The 18,717-nt window shown below is 40.4% G+C and overlaps 1 protein-coding gene across 1 annotated transcript in view; it reads left to right on the forward strand.

Moving 5' to 3' along the window:
- The window catches only part of vps16 (VPS16 core subunit of CORVET and HOPS complexes), a 61,092-nt gene that overhangs the window by 19,275 nt on the left and 23,100 nt on the right, over window positions 1–18,717 (forward strand). Inside the window, exons 9-16 of the mRNA XM_055637643.1 lie at window positions 2,542–2,631; window positions 3,162–3,256; window positions 4,593–4,669; window positions 7,207–7,338; window positions 10,052–10,179; window positions 14,082–14,117; window positions 16,791–16,899; window positions 18,561–18,695. Of these exons, the coding sequence (XP_055493618.1) occupies window positions 2,542–2,631; window positions 3,162–3,256; window positions 4,593–4,669; window positions 7,207–7,338; window positions 10,052–10,179; window positions 14,082–14,117; window positions 16,791–16,899; window positions 18,561–18,695 (802 nt within the window). The remainder of the gene's footprint in view (window positions 1–2,541; window positions 2,632–3,161; window positions 3,257–4,592; window positions 4,670–7,206; window positions 7,339–10,051; window positions 10,180–14,081; window positions 14,118–16,790; window positions 16,900–18,560; window positions 18,696–18,717) is intronic.

An 18,717-nucleotide genomic window follows, 5' to 3' on the forward strand; every position in this document is an offset into this window, starting at 1 on the left:
CCGATATCTTCAGTTTTCCCCCACACTCCAAAAAGGTGCAGGTTTGTAGGTTAATTGGATTGGTATAAATGTATATTGTCCTTAGTGTGTGTAGGATAGTGTTAATTTGCGGGGATTGCTGGTTGGTGTGGACCCGGTGGGCCAAAGGGCCTGTTTCTGCGCTTCATCTCTAAACTAAATTAATATTAGATTTTCTGCTACAGGAAGAGGTTTGATTGACATGGATTGTTCTCTCTGGAACATCAGAGGTTGAGGGGAAACTTGAAAGAAGTATATATAATTAAGAGAGCCCTAGATAGGGTAGACAGCCAGAACCTTTTTTCCCAGGATGGAAATGTCCAACACAGAGAGCTTAGCCGTGAGGTGGAGGGGAAAAGATTAATGGAGATGTGCGGGGCACGTTTTTTACCCAGAGAGGGGTGGGGGCCTGGAACACGCTGCCAGGAGTGGTGGTGGAGGCAGATACGATGACATTTAAGAGGCTTTTGGACAGGCACATGGAAGTTCAGGGAATAGCGGCTATGGATCATGTGCCAGCCCCTTCCTGTGCTGCACTGCGCTGGGTTCCATCTGCTCAGTTCTCTCAGTAATGACACTTTAGTACTGATCCTCTCCATATGAATAGTGTTGAGTGTATAAAGATGTTCTTTGTTGCCTGATTCCTTTTAAATTTGTTTTATCCACTCTACCTCGTGAAGGCAGAGCCTCTATTTAATATCTCATTAAAAAGCAAAGAAATGTGGTGATCTTTCTGATCTGCAGTGAGCCCGACTAGGAGCAAGATTGCTATTGGACTTCTCCAGGATGTTCATCATTTATCCATGGTCACATCTTCAGAGGAACAGAATTTGAGAGAGAGCCTCCCTTATACATCGCTTAAAGGTTACAAGATGAAAGATGCTGGGTGGTCGTTCCTTGGCTGTGCTCAGAGTTCAGAAATGAATGTTAAAAGCTGGATAAGAAGTGGTGTGAATCATAGAATAATGATGTTACATATCATCTCAATGCCAGGTCTCTATCAGAGCAACTTGCTAAATCCATTCTGACCCTTTCTCTGTTGCGTTTCAAGTTTTTCCTCTCCATCTGAAGGCACTTAAAAAAAAACCAGTTATGTTCTAACTGTTTCGTAAAACGAAAGGAAGGTGCACAGGTCCTGGAGGGAAGATAGTATTATGGATAGAAGGTTAGCTGAATGGGAGAAGGCAAAGAGTGGGAATAAAGTGGGCCTTTACTGGCTGGCTGCCGGTGACATGGTGTTCAGCAGGGGGTCAGTGTTGGTTCCACTACTTTTCATGTTATATATCAATGATTTGGATGATGGAATTGATGCTTCTGTGGCCACATTTGTGGGTGATACAAAGATAGATACCGTAGAGGAAGCAGGGAGTCTGCAGAAGGACTTGGACAGGTTGGGAGAGTGGGCAGAGAAGTGGCAGAAGATATACAGGATAGCAAATATGCAGTCATGCCCTTTGGTAATAGGAATGAAGAAGTAGATACTTTCTAAATTTGCAGAGGATTCAGAAATCGGAGGTGCAAAGGGACTTGGGAGTGCTGTTGCAGGAGTACCAAAAAGTGAATTTGCTGGTTAAATTGGTAGTTATTTCGAGAGAACGATAATATAAAAACAGGGATGTAATGCTGAGGCTTTATGAGGCACTGGTCAGACCGCATTGTAAGCACTTTTGGACACCATATCTGAGGGAGGGTGTGCTGGCATTGGAGAGGGTCCAGAGGAGGTTCATGAGAATGATCCCCGGGGATAATTGGGTAAACATATGAGGAGCGTTTGACGACTCTGGGTCTGTGCTCGCTGCAGTTTAGAAGGATGAGGGAGGATCTCATTGAAACTTACCAAATAGTGAAAGGCTTGGACAGAATGGATGTGGAGAGGATGTTTCCTCTCGGAGGAAGTGTAGGACAAGAGGGCACAGCCTCAGAATAAAAGGGCGCACCTTTAAATAGGAGATGAGGAAGCCTGTGGGTGGGAATCTGTGAAATTCACTGACACAGACGGCGGAAGGTGCCAAGTCTGTGAGTATTTTTAAAACAAAGATTGATGGGTTCTTGATGGGCAAGGGTGTCAAAGGTTACGGGGAGAAGGCAGGAAAATGGGGTTGACAGGGAAAGATAGATCAGCCATGATTGAAATGCAGAGTAGACTCAATGGACAGAATGGGCTAATTCTCCTCCTGTGACTTAAGAGCTTATGTTTTATTGCATTTATTTATTTTGTTTTAATCTGAACAGGTCATGTGTTTGAACTGTGCTATTACATCTTCTGAGGAAGATTTCTGTGGAGTGGTTTTCAGTAGTCAATAATTGAATAAATATGTCAAATACCCCACAACACTAGTAATTAGTCAATTTTGGCCAGTCATAATCAATGTGAATTAAAATACGTCTAAATTTACAGTGAACCAGTGTTTAACAAAAAAAAAAACACACAATCCTTAACAGTAACTCCTTTATCTTAATTATGTTTGTATGTGTGTAAGAAAAGAATGTTAGCTTTGATAACCCTTTGTTTTGCTTTTTCAGGTGTAACAGACCAAAAAGCAGCAATCCTACAGTAATTGGAATCTGGGATAAATTGCTTTTCATAGCTGGAAGAGCGGAGGAGACCATCAAGTATCCTTATGCTGTTGCTGCAAATGATCGATCTAATGTTTATGTCGTGCTTTTGAAACGTAGGAATATGTGAGGGTGAAAAGGCACAGATAGCATAGGACAACACAGAAACCATAGAATATTCACCACCTTCTTAACTCAGGTGTGGCAGCGGTTGCCCGTATTTTACAAACCAGAGTTTCCTCAGCTAAGTGTGTAGAACATTTTATAGTTTGTGGAGGCATTGGAACAACTGGCGAGGGAGAACGTCAAACAAAACACATGTAACTGCTGCTACAGAGTATTTATGCTAAAGTTTCAAACTTGAGTGCTTGTAAAAAGAATGAGTCTAATTTGTAAATTGAAGATGGAACAAAGAAAATATTCACTTAGTTTTGCATTCAATAAAAAAAAATAGCATTGTTTCTAATTTACAGCCACATGGAGTAGTTTGCTCAGTGAAAATGTAATTGCATGTGATGATTCATTTATGGACTAACATTAACTATTCATAAGCGCTGAATATATTTAAATCCTAAACTAAAACTCAGATTTTATCTCGATGAGGATGTTCATTTAGTACCTGAGATCGATGGGGTTCGTATTATTAGCTCAAACACTCATGAGTTTCTACATGAGGTCCCACGTAAGTACTGTGTTCAATACAAAAATCATCACTTGGGTTAAATATTATGTTACTCGTAAACTGGGAACTTTTCAATAAAACAATGTTGGAAATGCAGAAAGGGAGATGGATGCAGAAATACTTAATGTTTTCGTGTCACAGTCTTTACATTTAAAAATAGATCTATTTTTACCTGATAGAGTGATTTTGTACATATTTATATAATATTTTATATATATCTCTAATCTCATTCTCCATCATTTCCACCACCTTCCGCATGATCCGACATATTCCCATCCCACCCCTTTACACCTTCTGCAGAAACCGCTCCCTTCGCAGGGTTCATCTGAATAAGGGTCTCGACCCGAAACGTCACCCATTCCTTCTCTCCAGAGATGCTGCCTGTCCCGCTGAGTTACTCCAGCATTTTGTATCTGTCTCCCTTCGCGACCCCTGGTTCATTCATCCTTTCCTACCCAACCCATCCCCTCCCTAGGTACTTTCCCCTTTACCACTTCCCTCGCATCCATCCAGGGGCTCCAGCAGTCCTGCCAGGTGAGGCAGAGGTTCACATGCAACTATTGTAACCTCATCTACTGCATTCAGTGTTGCCGATGTGGCCTCCTTTACATCGGCGAGACCAGGAGCATATACGGTGACAGTTTCGCTGAGCATTTGCATTCGGCCTGCCCGTGCCTGCTGGATCTCCCGGTTACTAACCATTTTAACTCCTCTTCCCATTCGAGTACTTTGTGTCCTGGGCCTTCTCCATTACCAAAATCAAGTCACACACAAACTGGAGGAATATCACCTCGTATTCCATTTGGATAGCTGACCACCAAATGGTATGAACATTGAATTCTCCAATGCTAGCTAACCTACAAACAACCCCTTTTTTCCCTTTCCCCTTCCATACCTCTCTTCCCTGTGTCCCACCTGGACTTGCTCCCATTTCTGGCCCTTCCACCTACACTTTTCTCCCTTGGCTTCACAATTTACACCTGTTTTATCCATATCTCACACCTTTTGTCTTTTAATCTCCGGCCTTTACCTATCAAAAATATTCCTCGCATCTATCCACTTCCAGGCTTTGTCTTCTCCTTTCTTCCAACTTTCTCCCCTCCCCTGCCCCATCACCAGCACAACCAGCCTGAAGAAGGGTTCTGACCCCAAACATCACCTGTTTATGTTCTCTAGAGATGCTGCCCGATCGCTGAGTTACTCCAGCACGTTGTGTCTTTTTTTGTAAATCAGCATCTGCTGTTCCTTGTATCAACTATTTTTGAAATCTCATTTTGTGGTGCAAGCAATGTGATTTTGTGAGCTTTTAGTCATTATTGATTTACTTTGTTTTCAGCTGCCTGCCAAGATATTTTTAAAATTGCCTCCATGGCACCTGGTGCATTACTGCTGGAAGCTCATAAAGAATATGAGGTATATATTGCTCTTAGTCTTTCCATTAGTTTTATATTTAGAATAATTGTTTCTTAATCAGAATTTAGAATAATTTAATGTTGATGATCGAAGTTAAGGCAAATAACGAGCTTCATCCTCCATCTTCTGCAAATAGATTAAATCCTTTATGACCAGCCTTGTCACTTTTCTTTAATTTTGTTTAAATCCTTTTGTGACCTAATTTCTCCCCATCTCAGTGCTACAGATTTAAGGATCTTCAGGATTCTCCTCCATGACCTAACTCTTGGTCATCTCTCCTTTGGTTTCACATCATATTTCGCGCACGCCATTCTGAAATATCTCCTGTCTTTTTTTTCCTCTCTTTCTGTGCTCCCACCTATTAGAGATCTCTATTTATATTTAGAGTTCATAATTACTATTAAGAATCAAAACTGCTTTTGTAAGCTTTCCTTGTTCTGGCTGTTTCCACGAGTTCACATTTTATATTCTGTTGCAGTGCACTCTATTGCCATTCGTCCGCCTACTCTCACAGTCTGCGCAATGTTATCTTGCAATACTTCCCTTTTAACTTCAATACTTTGGAATCAATTATGATCTCGATGAGTCACTAATGTTTACAAAAATATTATAGACAATAGGTGCAGGAGTAGGCCTTCGAGTCAGCACCGTCATTCAATGTGATCATTGAATTATGTTACCATTAAGCATCAAAATCCCTTCTAAATATGAATTTAGCACCATTTCCATTGTCCTTGCCATCTCACGAGACTTGTTGATTCTTTTACAAATGTTCCTAAATTTTCATGTTACCATTTACCACAGTTTCCTCAAATTTAAATGCAATTAAATTATAGAAGTATGATTACAAATCTAGGCCGTGTCTGAAGTTTCCACTAATTCAGTGTGCAATAGAAACTCCATTATTATTTCACTCGTAACCCAAGGGTAAAATAATAATGAAGGCCAATAATTTTGAGCAGAACCTCCATAGCTCCATAAATGCACATAATCTTTCCCTGGTGTTCCAGCTCATAGCCTGGGAAGTCAATGTGGTAATCCTAAATTGTGCACAAATGATTATTCCCATGAAATATAATATACTGCATTTAAAAAAAAAAGCCAAATGACCAACATCTCCTTCAATGCTGATTCTCCATTTTGTGCTTCATTTTCCAAATCCCTTTTATGTTCCTTGTGTTCAGATTGTGGGCACAAGAGGTTGTTTAGAATTGTAGGTACTTAATTAACTTCAGGGCATTGTGCCAGAGTGAAGTCTCTTGGATACTTAACAAGTCAAGTCACCTGTTCCTTCTCTCTAGAGATGCTGCCTGTCCCACTGAGTTACTCCAGCATTTTGTGTCTTACTCTGGTGTAAATCAGCATCTGCAGTTCCTTCCTGACGTGTGCGATCCTGTTATCCAGATGGTTCAGAGCAGAATGGAGAGCCAGAGAGATGGCATCTGCTATTGACCTGTTGTGGTAATAGGCAAATTGAAGTGGATTTGTCATTTCTGAGGCAAGATTTGATTTGCCCCACAACCAGCCTGTGGATGAAAGTACTAGTGGACGGTGCTCACTAAGGCAGGCCATCACGCACTTCTTGGGCACCGTGATGATGTGTCCTATTGAAGCAGGTGGGAACCTCTGACTGCAGACATACGTTGAAGATGTCCTTGTGTACCCCGAGTAGCCAGTTGGTCTGCATGGATCTTTATCACTCGGCCATCTACGCCTTGTGAGCTGGACTGTGTGTGTGAATTCACCCTCGGAGACTGAGATCACAGGGTTGGCATAGTCTGTAGGGGTTTGTGTATATGTGTCATTGTTCTACCTTTAAAGCGAGCATAAAGGCATTCTCACCTGGAAGTAGTGCGTTGTGGTCGCGTATGCTACCCTGGGTTTGCTTTGAAGAAGGTGATAGCGTGCAATCCCTGCCACAACTGTCGAGCATCCCTCTGTGAGTCCACTTAGTGCAGACTTGTCTCTTCATTCCCATGATGGCCTTCACATGGTTGTACCTGGACCTCTTGTATCAATCTGGATTACCAGTCCTACATGCTACAGATGTAGACCTCAGCAGATTATAAATCTTCTGTTTCATGGCTTCTTGTTCAGAAAAACTGGGAATTGTTTTTTGTAAGTTCATACCTATACATTTCTCTATGAAGTCAATAACGACTGCCGTATTCATTCAGATCCACTGATGAATCCTTGAACATGGCTCAGTCCACTGATTCAAAGCAGTCTTGTAATTAACTTCAGCTGTGTGTGATGTTTGTGTTAGCTCAGTCTTTGGCATCTGATTTTGAAGTATGAAGTGCAAATACTGATCACCTTTGGAACAGTCTGCCATTTTTTTTTTACAGAACCCGTTCAATTAATGAAATTTAATTCTGAAAGGTTGCCTAATATTATTTGGGTTTTATTGTTCCAATCATGGGGGAAAAAATGACATTTATATTTTGGCATGTGAATAACCACATGAAATAATTTTGGAGACCATATACATAACTTTGCCTGTTAGATTATAATGCAATCTTCATTTCTACTCACAGAAAGAGAGCCAGAAAGCTGATGAATATTTACGAGAGATAAAGGAACAAAACCTCTTGTATGAGGCTGTGGAGCAATGCATTGAGGCAGCAGGCAATGAGTATGAACCCCAGATGCAGAAGGCCTTGCTGAGGGTAAGTTTCAACTGTATATACCCCTCGTGCTTGGAACAGAGCACCAAAGAGCAAGGAAATCTTCATGTCCTTTGTAAAATACATCTCCACCACTTTAATGCACCTTAAAACCAATGATTGCTTTCAATGTACGACAGATTATTATTTAATATAATTTACTTTGTTGAAAGTTATTCCAAACTAATTTCATAATTGAACAAACTATGAGTTCATGTCTGAATAAAGGAATGGTTCTAATGAGAACCTTATCGATTAGTTTATTCAGCCGAATAAACTTTCCAGAAATACCATTAACACTTCACGCAGTTGATAGTTGTGAACTTTAAAATCTCTTGTTCTTTTAGGAGTCTTCCAAACCAAATGTATAATGTTGATTTTAAAATGTTGATGTGTAAATTAAAAACAGTGGTATAGATGTACATGTTGGCAAAAGTACTGGTTGTGAAAAAAAACAGAATAAGCTGGTTAATTTACACAAGGATTCCATAAAATGTTCGGATTCCTTTAAGCTTTATTCCAAACTTTATTTTACTATTGTTGTATTCCTCTAATAACGTAACACACACACATTTAGAAAATGTAGTTTTGGAATGTGGGAGGAAATACAGTGAAAAAACGGGGAGAAGGTACCCTAAATGAGGCAATGATGATTTTGCTTTGGAACAAACAAACCTGACTTTTCAATGATATTAGCACCAGAGGAATTCAAGATAGCGTGGCAACAAATGGATAAAGAAAGAAGCAGACCAGAGCTCACGATCTTCCTTAGCAGGCAATGATTAATGTTGCAGACTAAATATTATTGATTGCTCCTTGTACAGAACAAGAGCTCGATCTTCACTTAGCAGCAGCAATTTTGCAGACTAAAATCATTGTTTGGCTCCCTATTTGGCTTCCCTATTAACTAAAAAAATGAAATAATTGCTCCTTTTCAATATCAAAAATAATGACAATTCTGCCCTTTAGGATAAACAATGACTTGTAATTAACTTCAGCTGTGTGTGATATTTGTGTTAGCTCAGTCTTTGGCATCTGATTTTGAAGTATGAAGTGCAAATACTGATCACCTTTGGAACAGTCTGCCATTTTTTTTTTACAGAACCCGTTCAATTAATGAAATTTAATTCTGAAAGGTTGCCTAATATTATTTGGGTTTTATTGTTCCAATCATGGGGGAAAAAATGACATTTATATTTTGGCATGTGAATAACCACATGAAATAATTTTGGAGCCCATATGCATAACTTTGCCAGTTAGATTATAATGCAATCTTCATTTCTCCTCACAGAAACAGAGCGCGAAAGATGATGAATAATTACGAGAGATAAAGGAACAAAACCTCTTGTATGAGGCTGTGGAGCAATGCATTGAGGCGGCAGGCAATGAGTATGAACCCCAGATGCAGAAGGCCTTGCTGAGGGTAAGTTTCAACTGTATATACCCCTCGTGCTTGGAACAGAGCACCAAAGAGCAAGGAAATCTTCATGTCCTTTGTAAAATACATCTCCACCACTTTAATGCACCTTAAAACCAATGATTGCTTTCAATGTACGACAGATTATTATTTAATATAATTTACTTTGTTGAAAGTTATTCCAAACTAATTTCATAATTGAACAAACTATGAGTTCATGTCTGAATAAAGGAATGGTTCTAATGAGAACCTTATCGATTAGTTTATTCAGCCGAATAAACTTTCCAGAAATACCATTAACACTTCACGCAGTTGATAGTTGTGAACTTTAAAATCTCTTGTTCTTTTAGGAGTCTTCCAAACCAAATGTATAATGTTGATTTTAAAATGTTGATGTGTAAATTAAAAACAGTGGTATAGATGTACATGTTGGCAAAAGTACTGGTTGTGAAAAAAAACAGAATAAGCTGGTTAATTTACACAAGGATTCCATAAAATGTTCGGATTCCTTTAAGCTTTATTCCAAACTTTATTTTATTATTGTTGTATTCCTCTAATAACGTAACACACACACATTTGGAAATGTAGTTTAGTTTAGAAATACAGTGTGGAAACGGGCCCTTCGGCCCGCTGATTCCACGCCAACCAATGATCACCCGTACACTAGTTTTATCCAACACACTAGGAACAATTAACCTGCAAACCTGCACGTTCTTGGAATGTGGGAGGAAGCCGGAGCACCCAGAGAAAACCCACATGGCCACAGGGAGAAGGTACAAACTCAGTACAGACAGCACCTGTAATCGGGATTGAACCCAGGTCTCTGGCGCTGTAAGGCAGCAACTCTACTGCTGCGCTAAAGGAGGCAATGATGATTTTGCTTTGGATAAACAATGACTTTTCAGATATTAGCTTGAGGAATTCAAGATAGCGTGGCAACAAATGGATAAGGAAAGAAGCAGAGCAGAGCTCCGATCTTCCCTTAGCAGCAATTAATGTTGCAGACTAAAATATTTATTGCTCCTTGTACATCATGAGCTGTTCAGCAATTTCTCCCATTTTGGCTTCCCTATTAACATCTAAAAAATGAAATAATTGCTCCTTTTCAATATCAAAAATAATGACAATAAGGATGGTTAGGATTTATAAAACTCACGGGGTCTGTTTCACAACAGATTTAGTTAAGTTATGTATCGTCATGGCCACCTGTTGCATTTATTTTTTATTCAGAAAAATAAATTAAATAAAATCACAGCAAATGTACAATATGTATTGACCTTCTGTTTACTTTGGACACAGGCAGCCTCTTTTGGTAAATGCTTTATCAGCAACTTTCCTCCAGATACATTTGTGAAGATGGCTCGAGATCTACGGGTGTTGAACGCCATTCGTGACTATGCTGTTGGCATCCCCCTCAGTTATCCTCAGTATCCTTGCATGTAATTTGGGTCAGGTTCGTTCTGTCACAAAACTCTTCAGAAAAGACTCTTGTAACTGTTTATGCGTATTTAGAGCTGCAGAAATTGCAACTAGAATTTATTTTAGAAATATAGAAAATAGGTGCAGAATGTAGGCCGTTCGGCCCTTCGAGCCAGCACAGCCATTCAATATGATCATGGCTGATCATCCTAAATCAGTACCCCGTTACTGCTTTCTCCCTACATCTCTTGATTTTGTTAGCCCTAAGAGCTATATCTAACACAACATTTTTAATTATTTGCAGTTGAATGCATTAATTTCTTCTGTTATTTCAGCGGTTTCACTGCAAGATATCCTTCAAATTTACTGTTGTTAATAGTGGACATTTTTGTTTATTTTGAAGTTCAAAATGCATGGAAAATTGAAAATAAAATAAACAAGGATACAGCTCAGTATATAAAATAGTGCTGGAGGACTCGACTCAGCAAGTGAGGCAACATCTGTGAAGGAAAATGAACAGCCATTTTTTGGGTTAGGACTCTTCTTCACACTAATTAGTAGCAGCAGCAATATTATTTGTTAACCTTCCCACTCAATCCATCTTCTCCTCGGGGACTTTGCTTTACAACCGCAGGAGATGTGACACTTGTCCCCACACCCCTTCTCTCTATTCCATCCAGGGACTCCTGTAGCTATTTCAGGTGAAACCGCTTCATATTAGGGGCAGACACAAATTGCTGGAGTAACTCAGCGGGACAGGCAACATCTCTGGATAGAAGGAATGGGAGATGTTTCAGGTCTAGACAGTTACAGAAATAAGGAAATGTAAGAGATCAAAAGAGATGCAAATTAAGAAAAATGTAGAATCGACCATTGTTAGCTCGGATAAGGTGACACCAAAGCAAACAGAGATACAATGTAATCAGGAGGACAGTCAGAATGGCTGGAGAACTGGGAAGGGGGGGGGATGGAGTGAGGGAAAGCAAGGGCTATTTGAAGTTGCAGGTCAATGTTCATACCGCTGGGGTGTAAGCTACCCAAGCGAAATATGAGGTGCTGTTCCTCCAATTTGCGCTGGGCCTCACTCTGACAATGGAGGAGGCCGAGGACAGAAAGGTCAGTGTGGGAATGGGAGGGGGAGTTGAAGTGTTTAGCAGGAGATCAGGTAGGTTTAGGCAAACTGAGCGGAGGTGTTCAAACCAGCATCTGCAGTTCCTTCCTACACATTTCAATGGGGGACACCTCTTCTAACCTCATCTATTGCATTTGGTGCTCCCAATATTCCCCCTGCACATCAGCGCGACCAAGTATAACACGAGGCGATAGTTTTCACCCAACACTACTGTGGCAAAAATAAGGGCAATTGTGCCACTTGAAGATTGATTTTCAGCTATGGACTTTCAAAGGGACCTGCTGGAGCTTCATGGACAGTTTTAACCCCATAACCATTCCGTACTGAGCTAATCCTCGGCCTCCGTTATGTCAGAGTAAGGAACCCACATCTGAGATATGGAAGAACCGCACCTGGATGACTCCCAAATTAAAGTCATCTAATTAACAGCTGCGGCCCACCCTGTAGTCCCGTCTTTTTTTTTCTTCAATTTGTGTTCTATATCTAAATATCTAGTCCATTTCTTTTAATAAATGATTATGTGTTTTAAATAGCCTGTGTCCAAATAATATTCACAACCTCTTCCTTCGGGGGAAACATACTTTTAAATCGGTCATTTACCCCAATCTCCAACGTCTGCGCCGATGGCCTTAGTGAATTTAGCTGGCGGCAGCGGAGCTGTGGCGGCGGCAGCAGTGGCGGAGACCCATGGCTCAGCCCTGAGGCTGTGGCGGCGGCGGCAGCAGCAGCAAGCAGAGGCCTGAACTCAGCCACTGGATTTGTGTGGCACAAAGCGGCGGCGGCTGCAGGATATAACGAGACCCAAAATGAGCTGGAGCTGTGGGCGGGGCTTTAGCGGCGGCAGCTCAGCGGAGACCTGGCTCGGCCCTAAAATAAGGTGGCGGCACCTTTAATTGTAAGCAGCTTTATAAACCCTGGCTCGGCTGTTGGAGCTGTGGCGGCAGCGGCGGCAGCAGCAGCGGAGACCTGGCGTCGGCCCTGGAGCTGTGGCGGCAGCGGCGGCAGCTAATAATAGACCTGGCTCGACCTGGAGCTGTGGCGGCATTTTCCGTTAAGCAGCAGCGGAGACCTGGCTCTATTTTCGGAGCTGTGGCCTAGTAGCGGCGGCGCAGCAGCGGAGACCTAAACAGCGCCAAAATCACACACCGAGCTGGGACAGATTCTTAATGACGATTCAGGCCTCTTTGTAACATACCTAACACAGCAGGGACCACCGGATGACTGTGGCGGCGGCGGCGGCAGCAGGGCCCGGCATTCAAACCAGCATCTGCAGCGGAGACCTGGCCTAACCTTTCAGCTGTGGCGGAGTTCTAACGGCAGCGGAGCACCTGGTGCTCCCAATCTGAGCCCTGCACATCAGCGCGACCACCCGCGAGTTTGTACCGTTTTCACCCGGCGCAGAGGGAGAACAAGAGGGGCAATTTGCCAGAGACTTTAAGATTGATTTTTCTTCCACCACAGTGAGGAGGTGTTTGGTGAACTCACTGTGGTGGATGTTAAATTTGTGTTGACTATGTGTTTTGTCATTTTTTTTAATTATATGTATGACTGCAGGGAAACAGAATTTTGTTCAGACCGAAAGGTCTGAATGACAATAAACGAATCTAAAGAGCTTACAGCCCAACAGTGTCATATTGAATGATCCAATTTCAAATAACAACCCCCATCGCCATCATGCGTACACATTTCACCCACGCCCTTATAGCTCTGCTTTTGTATCCTGCTCTGCCACACTCATCTCCCATCCATCAGTCCCATATTTTAATTCTAGCCCCTTCCCACATCCCCTTCCACCCATATCCTTCTGTCCGGATTTGCATTTCATACCCCCTCTTCTCTCCTCATCTGACACCCTTGTTTATCCTTTTCATCTCTAGCCTTTGTCACTTACTCCATCCATCTACCAATCACCTCCATTCACCCGTATCCACCCATCACTTGCTGGACTTGGCCCCATCCCTACCTCTCTCCTCCAGCTTTCTTCTCCATCTCCATCAGTCTGAAGAAGGATGCCAATCTGGAACATGGCAAATTCCCACAACAGATGGTGCACCGTGTGTTTTGCTCCAGATTCCAACCTGTCATTTCCTGTGTCTCTAGCAGTATTGTTTACTGATTCCATCCCATGAAGAAACAGCATCCTCTAAAATATTCAGTTCAGCCAAAAATTATTAAGGGGAAATAATATTTTGTTGAATGCTGAATCCAACAACAGGTACAAACCAAAACAAATCTGATCATTTGAAGACCTTATGAATAATTAAGATGACATCAAACATAGAGTGATGAGAACTTTTAATCCACCAAACAATTGGATCATTACCATAGCTCTTTCTTCAAGTCACATGAAATTTCAACAACTGGCCCTATGCCAATAATATAATGCATCAAAGGCCATATTAACAAATGCTGATACTGCTGGTTTAAAAAAGGGTCTCGACCCAAAGTCGTCCATTTCTTCTCTCCAGAGATGCTGCTGAGTTACTCCAGCATTTTGTGTATATCTAACATTGCTGGTATTTGGTATGTCTATTGAGTGATAATTTTCTTATTAAACAGAACTACAGCTGTATAACATCTCACTCATTTATTCATGCCCGTTTTGCCTGAATTTGGGACGAACATTGGATATCCTAGTATTTAATTAGTTTGTGTCTCAGATAGTGTAGAGCCCCTGGAGTTGGGCTTTTATTGCATATTCAAGAAAATAAGCACTTTTGAATCTTGAATCTTTATTTCTATGATTATTTTTAAATTGATCTTTGACTTGCATTTTAGATATAAACAACTCACTATTGAAATTCTAATCGATAGGTAAGTTGTTTCTTTAATTTTTTTTTACAAGATGTAATAAGGAATAGAGTTGCCTCTTTTTGTTTTAAATACTACTCAAATAGTAACTGATTTGAGCCGAGCTCTCTTCTAATGCTAATGAGCCAATGCTGAACTATGTGAGTGTGCTCTTTGATAATGTTCTTAGATTTCCTGATATTTTGTCTATCTAATCTATCTATCTATATATAAAACTCAAATCCGTTTCATACGGATCCCTTTCCTGCTTTCGATTCGTGATACTCGCAGATGTCCATCGGAAACCCGATGCTCGCGCAATTGTCCAATGACAATGGATTTTTGCATGTAGTGCCGGCTGGTAGAGTCCTTTGATTCTGCCCGCCCATAGCGCCTCCGAGAGTTTTCCTGGTAGAGATTTCGCTTTTCCTGACTATGGGTTTCTGTCTGGATGGACATGTTTGTCATCAAATCCTTCTCCCCTCCCCCCACCCACCCCCAAGTATTTCAAAAATCCGGCTGCTCTGGCTTTTACTCCCACATTCCAAATACTGCAAAAGTTGTAACACTGAACTTTTCACTGCTGCAGGCTTTGATAAAATCTTACATTTGGGAACGGGCTCCGTAATGTAGAGATAGGGTATGGTGGAATAGTGTGTGGGGATCACACCATGGTCTGCCCAGGGACTTGGTACAGACCCTAATATCATGTTTCTATGCTTCTAAGTGATGGAGTTAAAAAACCTGCCAACTAATATTCTTTGACAATAATTGACAAGAGTGGTAACAGTTGCTGCCCTATTAGGGCGCCAGAGTCCTGTATCCTGACATGGGTTTTCTAGTGCTTTTGTACTTCATCATTCCACATGAAATTCAAGAGTGATCTGAAACCTCCCAAATTCCAATATGTAGGAGTAGGCCATTCGGCTTTTCGAGCGTGCACCGCCATTATAGGATAGTGTTATGTGTGGGGATCATCCAGGGACTCACAGACCCCGGGCCTGCCTTCTGTATCATGTAAACCCTGATCCCCTTAAGCCAAAACAAGGGGGTAGTGTATACAGTTAGTCCTTCTTAAATTCAGCAAATCAAGAGTGATCTTTTGCCCCATTACAATTTTCCTGCACTAATCTTTGACTCTCTTAAATTTTTATAGCGCTGCCATTCTCTGATTTGGTCTGCATTTGGTCCCTCCATCAATATATAATTTTAAGTGTTAACTTGTACTTTACCTAATTGAGCAAGTGTCATGAATGAACTGTTTATTTATTTATTTATTTAAAAAATGTTTGTTAGAAGTACAATACAGTGATACATTTTTTTTTCAGGTGCCAAATATATGTTGACATGTTACATTCTATGTACAACTTCATTTTTTTTTTTTTTTAAAGAAATGAGAGCGAGAAAAATAATAGAGAGTAGAAAAACCTGTAGTGTGTGTAAAAAGAGAAAGAGAGAGTGAGGAAGAAAAGTGAGAAAGAAAAAAGAGCAAAAGAGAGAGTAGCAAATAGGAGATAGGAGATGAGTATTTGTATTCTTGACCATCTTTCACCCAGACCTGACACAGTTGGTTTTTACGATTCTGTTGCATCACATGCATCCAAGAAGTCAATAAATGGAGACCAACTCGTTAAGAATTGGTCTGGTTTATCTATTAGGAGGAGTCTCATTTCTTCAAGATGTGCTGTGTCCAACATATTTATAATCCACATTTTAAGTGTTGGTATGGGTGTGTTTTTCCAAAATTTGAGTATGAGTTTTAAATTAATGTAATGAGTAATTAAAAAATGAATTTTGAAATGTGTTGAATTTGTTCCCGTCTCCCGTTACTCCAAGTATAATCATTTCAGTGTTGGGCTCCATTTTTATCTTGAATAATTTTGTGGATATATCAAAAATATCGCATCAAAATTTATAAAGTTTTATGCAGGAAAGTTATCTTGGCATTTTGAGATAGACATTTGTCGCAAATGGGAGAAATATTTGGATAACATTTATTCAGTCTAGTTTTTGAATAATATAATCTATGTAGAATTTTGAATTGAATTAAGTTGTGTCTTACATTAATCGAACATTTATGTATATATATCAAATACTTTCCCCCATGTTTCTTTCGTGATTTTTTTCATTAATTCTTGTTCCGTCTTCTCGAAGTGCCTGTTGATGGTAGTTCTCTATTTAAGATACTATTATATAGATATGGTATTAATTTCTGTGAGTCAGCCTTAATATTCATTGCTTCTTCCAGTGGGCCTAAAATGATAGTTTGATGTCTTTGTATATATTTCTTCATAAAATCGCAAATCTGGAGATATTTAAAGTATTGGTTGTTATTCAGCTTAAACTTTAATTTTAATTGTTGGAATGATAACAGATTTCCCATTTCATACATGTTGCCTACCCTTTTAATTCCCATTCTTTCCCATTGTTGGTATGTTTTATCAATAAGGGATGGTTTAAATGAAGGATTATTCACTGTTGGCGTTAACACTGATAGATTTCTTAATTTTAAAGTTAATTTTATTTGTTTCTAAATTCTTATTGTATTATGGATAATTGGGTTATTCTTATATATTGTGTTCAATTTTATCGGGGAGAAGAGAACCGCTCCTATATCACAGGGAGAACAATCCTCTTTCTCCATTCTTATCCATTCTGAATTGTTTCAATCCCTGTTTATTTCCCTTATCTCTTCAGATTAATTTTACGTAAATTGTATCCGCTGGCAATAAAGATTTGTGAGTATATGAAAATATCGGAATTTCAAGGAGCAAGTCGGATATTGGCTCATTGGGCTTGTTATAAGGTAAATTACTCATCTTTATTTACCTGTTGAAAAAAAATAATCTTCCGTAATCATCCCTCAATTAAATGAAAATGTCTATTTTTAGCTCTAACCCCATCTCATTCATAGCATATCCCTCATACTTCGGTCATTTTTCTTGCCTTGTCTATAAAACATCAGTAGATATCTAACCATTGGGATAATTGAAAGCAAGGACCACATTGCTCATTGTGCATGAGGACATGCACAATGTCCTCAAGAGTAATCAAGTGATCAAGAGTTCAACTGGCTAATTCTGTGCTTGTTTTTAAACTATTCCCACTTTTGCTCAGGCTGAAATCCACCCAGTGGGTGGGCTGAGATCCTGTGAGACTGACTCGGGTACCTAAATATCATTTTCCTCATTAATAAAAATAGAAAATTCATGAAAGGCTCAGCAGGACAGGTTGCATCTGTGTTTTCGCATCTGTGCATCAGTGTTTTCAATTCTTATTTTGGATTTCCACGATTTTATTTGAAATTCCCTGTCACCAATTATGTTGAGTCCAGGAGTTTTTTTGGGTTTTTTTTTGGCATGCCTTGAATTTGGACATATTCTTCTATTGTTGGGCTAGACCAGAGCTGATTTTTTTTTTCATGCCAGTAACATGGGAAAATAAGGAATTCAATGACAGGAAATAATAAGCTACATCCACCCCTGCCCCCCACCACAGATGTCTTAAATATAGCCAATGATGTCTTATTCCAGCACAACATGTGTGAATCTGGCTTGAAACATCAGATCTCCAAGCAGAACTATAAAATCTTCCCCATCTAGAGAGAAGAAATGATGGGAAAAGCCTCCAGAGAGAGAACCAATCCAGCATAAAACTTAGTGCTATAAGACCCTCCCGTAGACCTCCCTGCTCCTATACCAAATCCTTTGCAATGGTTTCTGAAGCTGACACCTGCATGCCTACCCTTTTGTTTTGACACCCTCTCGCTTTCCCCCCCCCCCCATTTTTTATAATGTCTGCCCCCCACCAAATGGATAACCCCCACCCCCCCCCTCACCCCAGCCTATCCAATAACCTTGCAGTCCCCCCTAGCATTCCCCTAAGGCCCCCCAGCTTAGTGTCCCTGACTGTTTCATTCCGTCACCTTCTCAAGAGAAGAGACACCTTGTGAAAAGCAACCACTCTTTGCTTCCCCCTTAGATCTGCCCTCAATACTGTTCCGTGTGCTTTAAGTTTGTATACTACTCTCTTATGTGGGTAGAAAGCCTTCTGGAGTATATTTATCCACGCTAGTGTGACTTCACTGGAAATGATGCATGCAATTTAGTGAGATTCTGGTAGTACTTCCATCATTTTATAATTCTTCTGCTGCTTTATTTTCATTCCTTACCCTGTGTTTGTTTCAGAACTGTAGGCAAGATAAGAACACTGTATTGATACTGAATCTGACAAGGATGGGAGTACTGGGACGGAGGAGAGAGCTAAGCGTTTGGCCTCTTTCTCTTTGTGGACTCGCAGAGCAGAATTGGGCCATTCAGTCCAGTGTGCTTTCACCAGCTCTTTGGCAGAGATTTAAAATTAGCATCACTCGCCTGCAGTTTCCCATAGCCCTGTAACTATTCCTCCTTGAAAATAAAAAGACATAGAAGTTTCTTCTTAGCATCAATTACCTTCTATAATCCACAGGTACAACAGAAGGAAGAACCTGATGATAGCATTGCGCGAGCAATCAACCACAAACTTGGGGACACTCCTGGCATTTCTTATTCTGAGATTGCTGCCAAAGCTTATGATTGTGGCAGAACAGAGCTAGGGATAAAGGCAAGTGAAATTCAGCGCTATT

This window comes from Leucoraja erinacea, chromosome 7 (assembly GCF_028641065.1).
Source record: "Leucoraja erinacea ecotype New England chromosome 7, Leri_hhj_1, whole genome shotgun sequence".
NCBI classification, from domain to species: Eukaryota; Metazoa; Chordata; class Chondrichthyes; order Rajiformes; family Rajidae; genus Leucoraja; species Leucoraja erinaceus.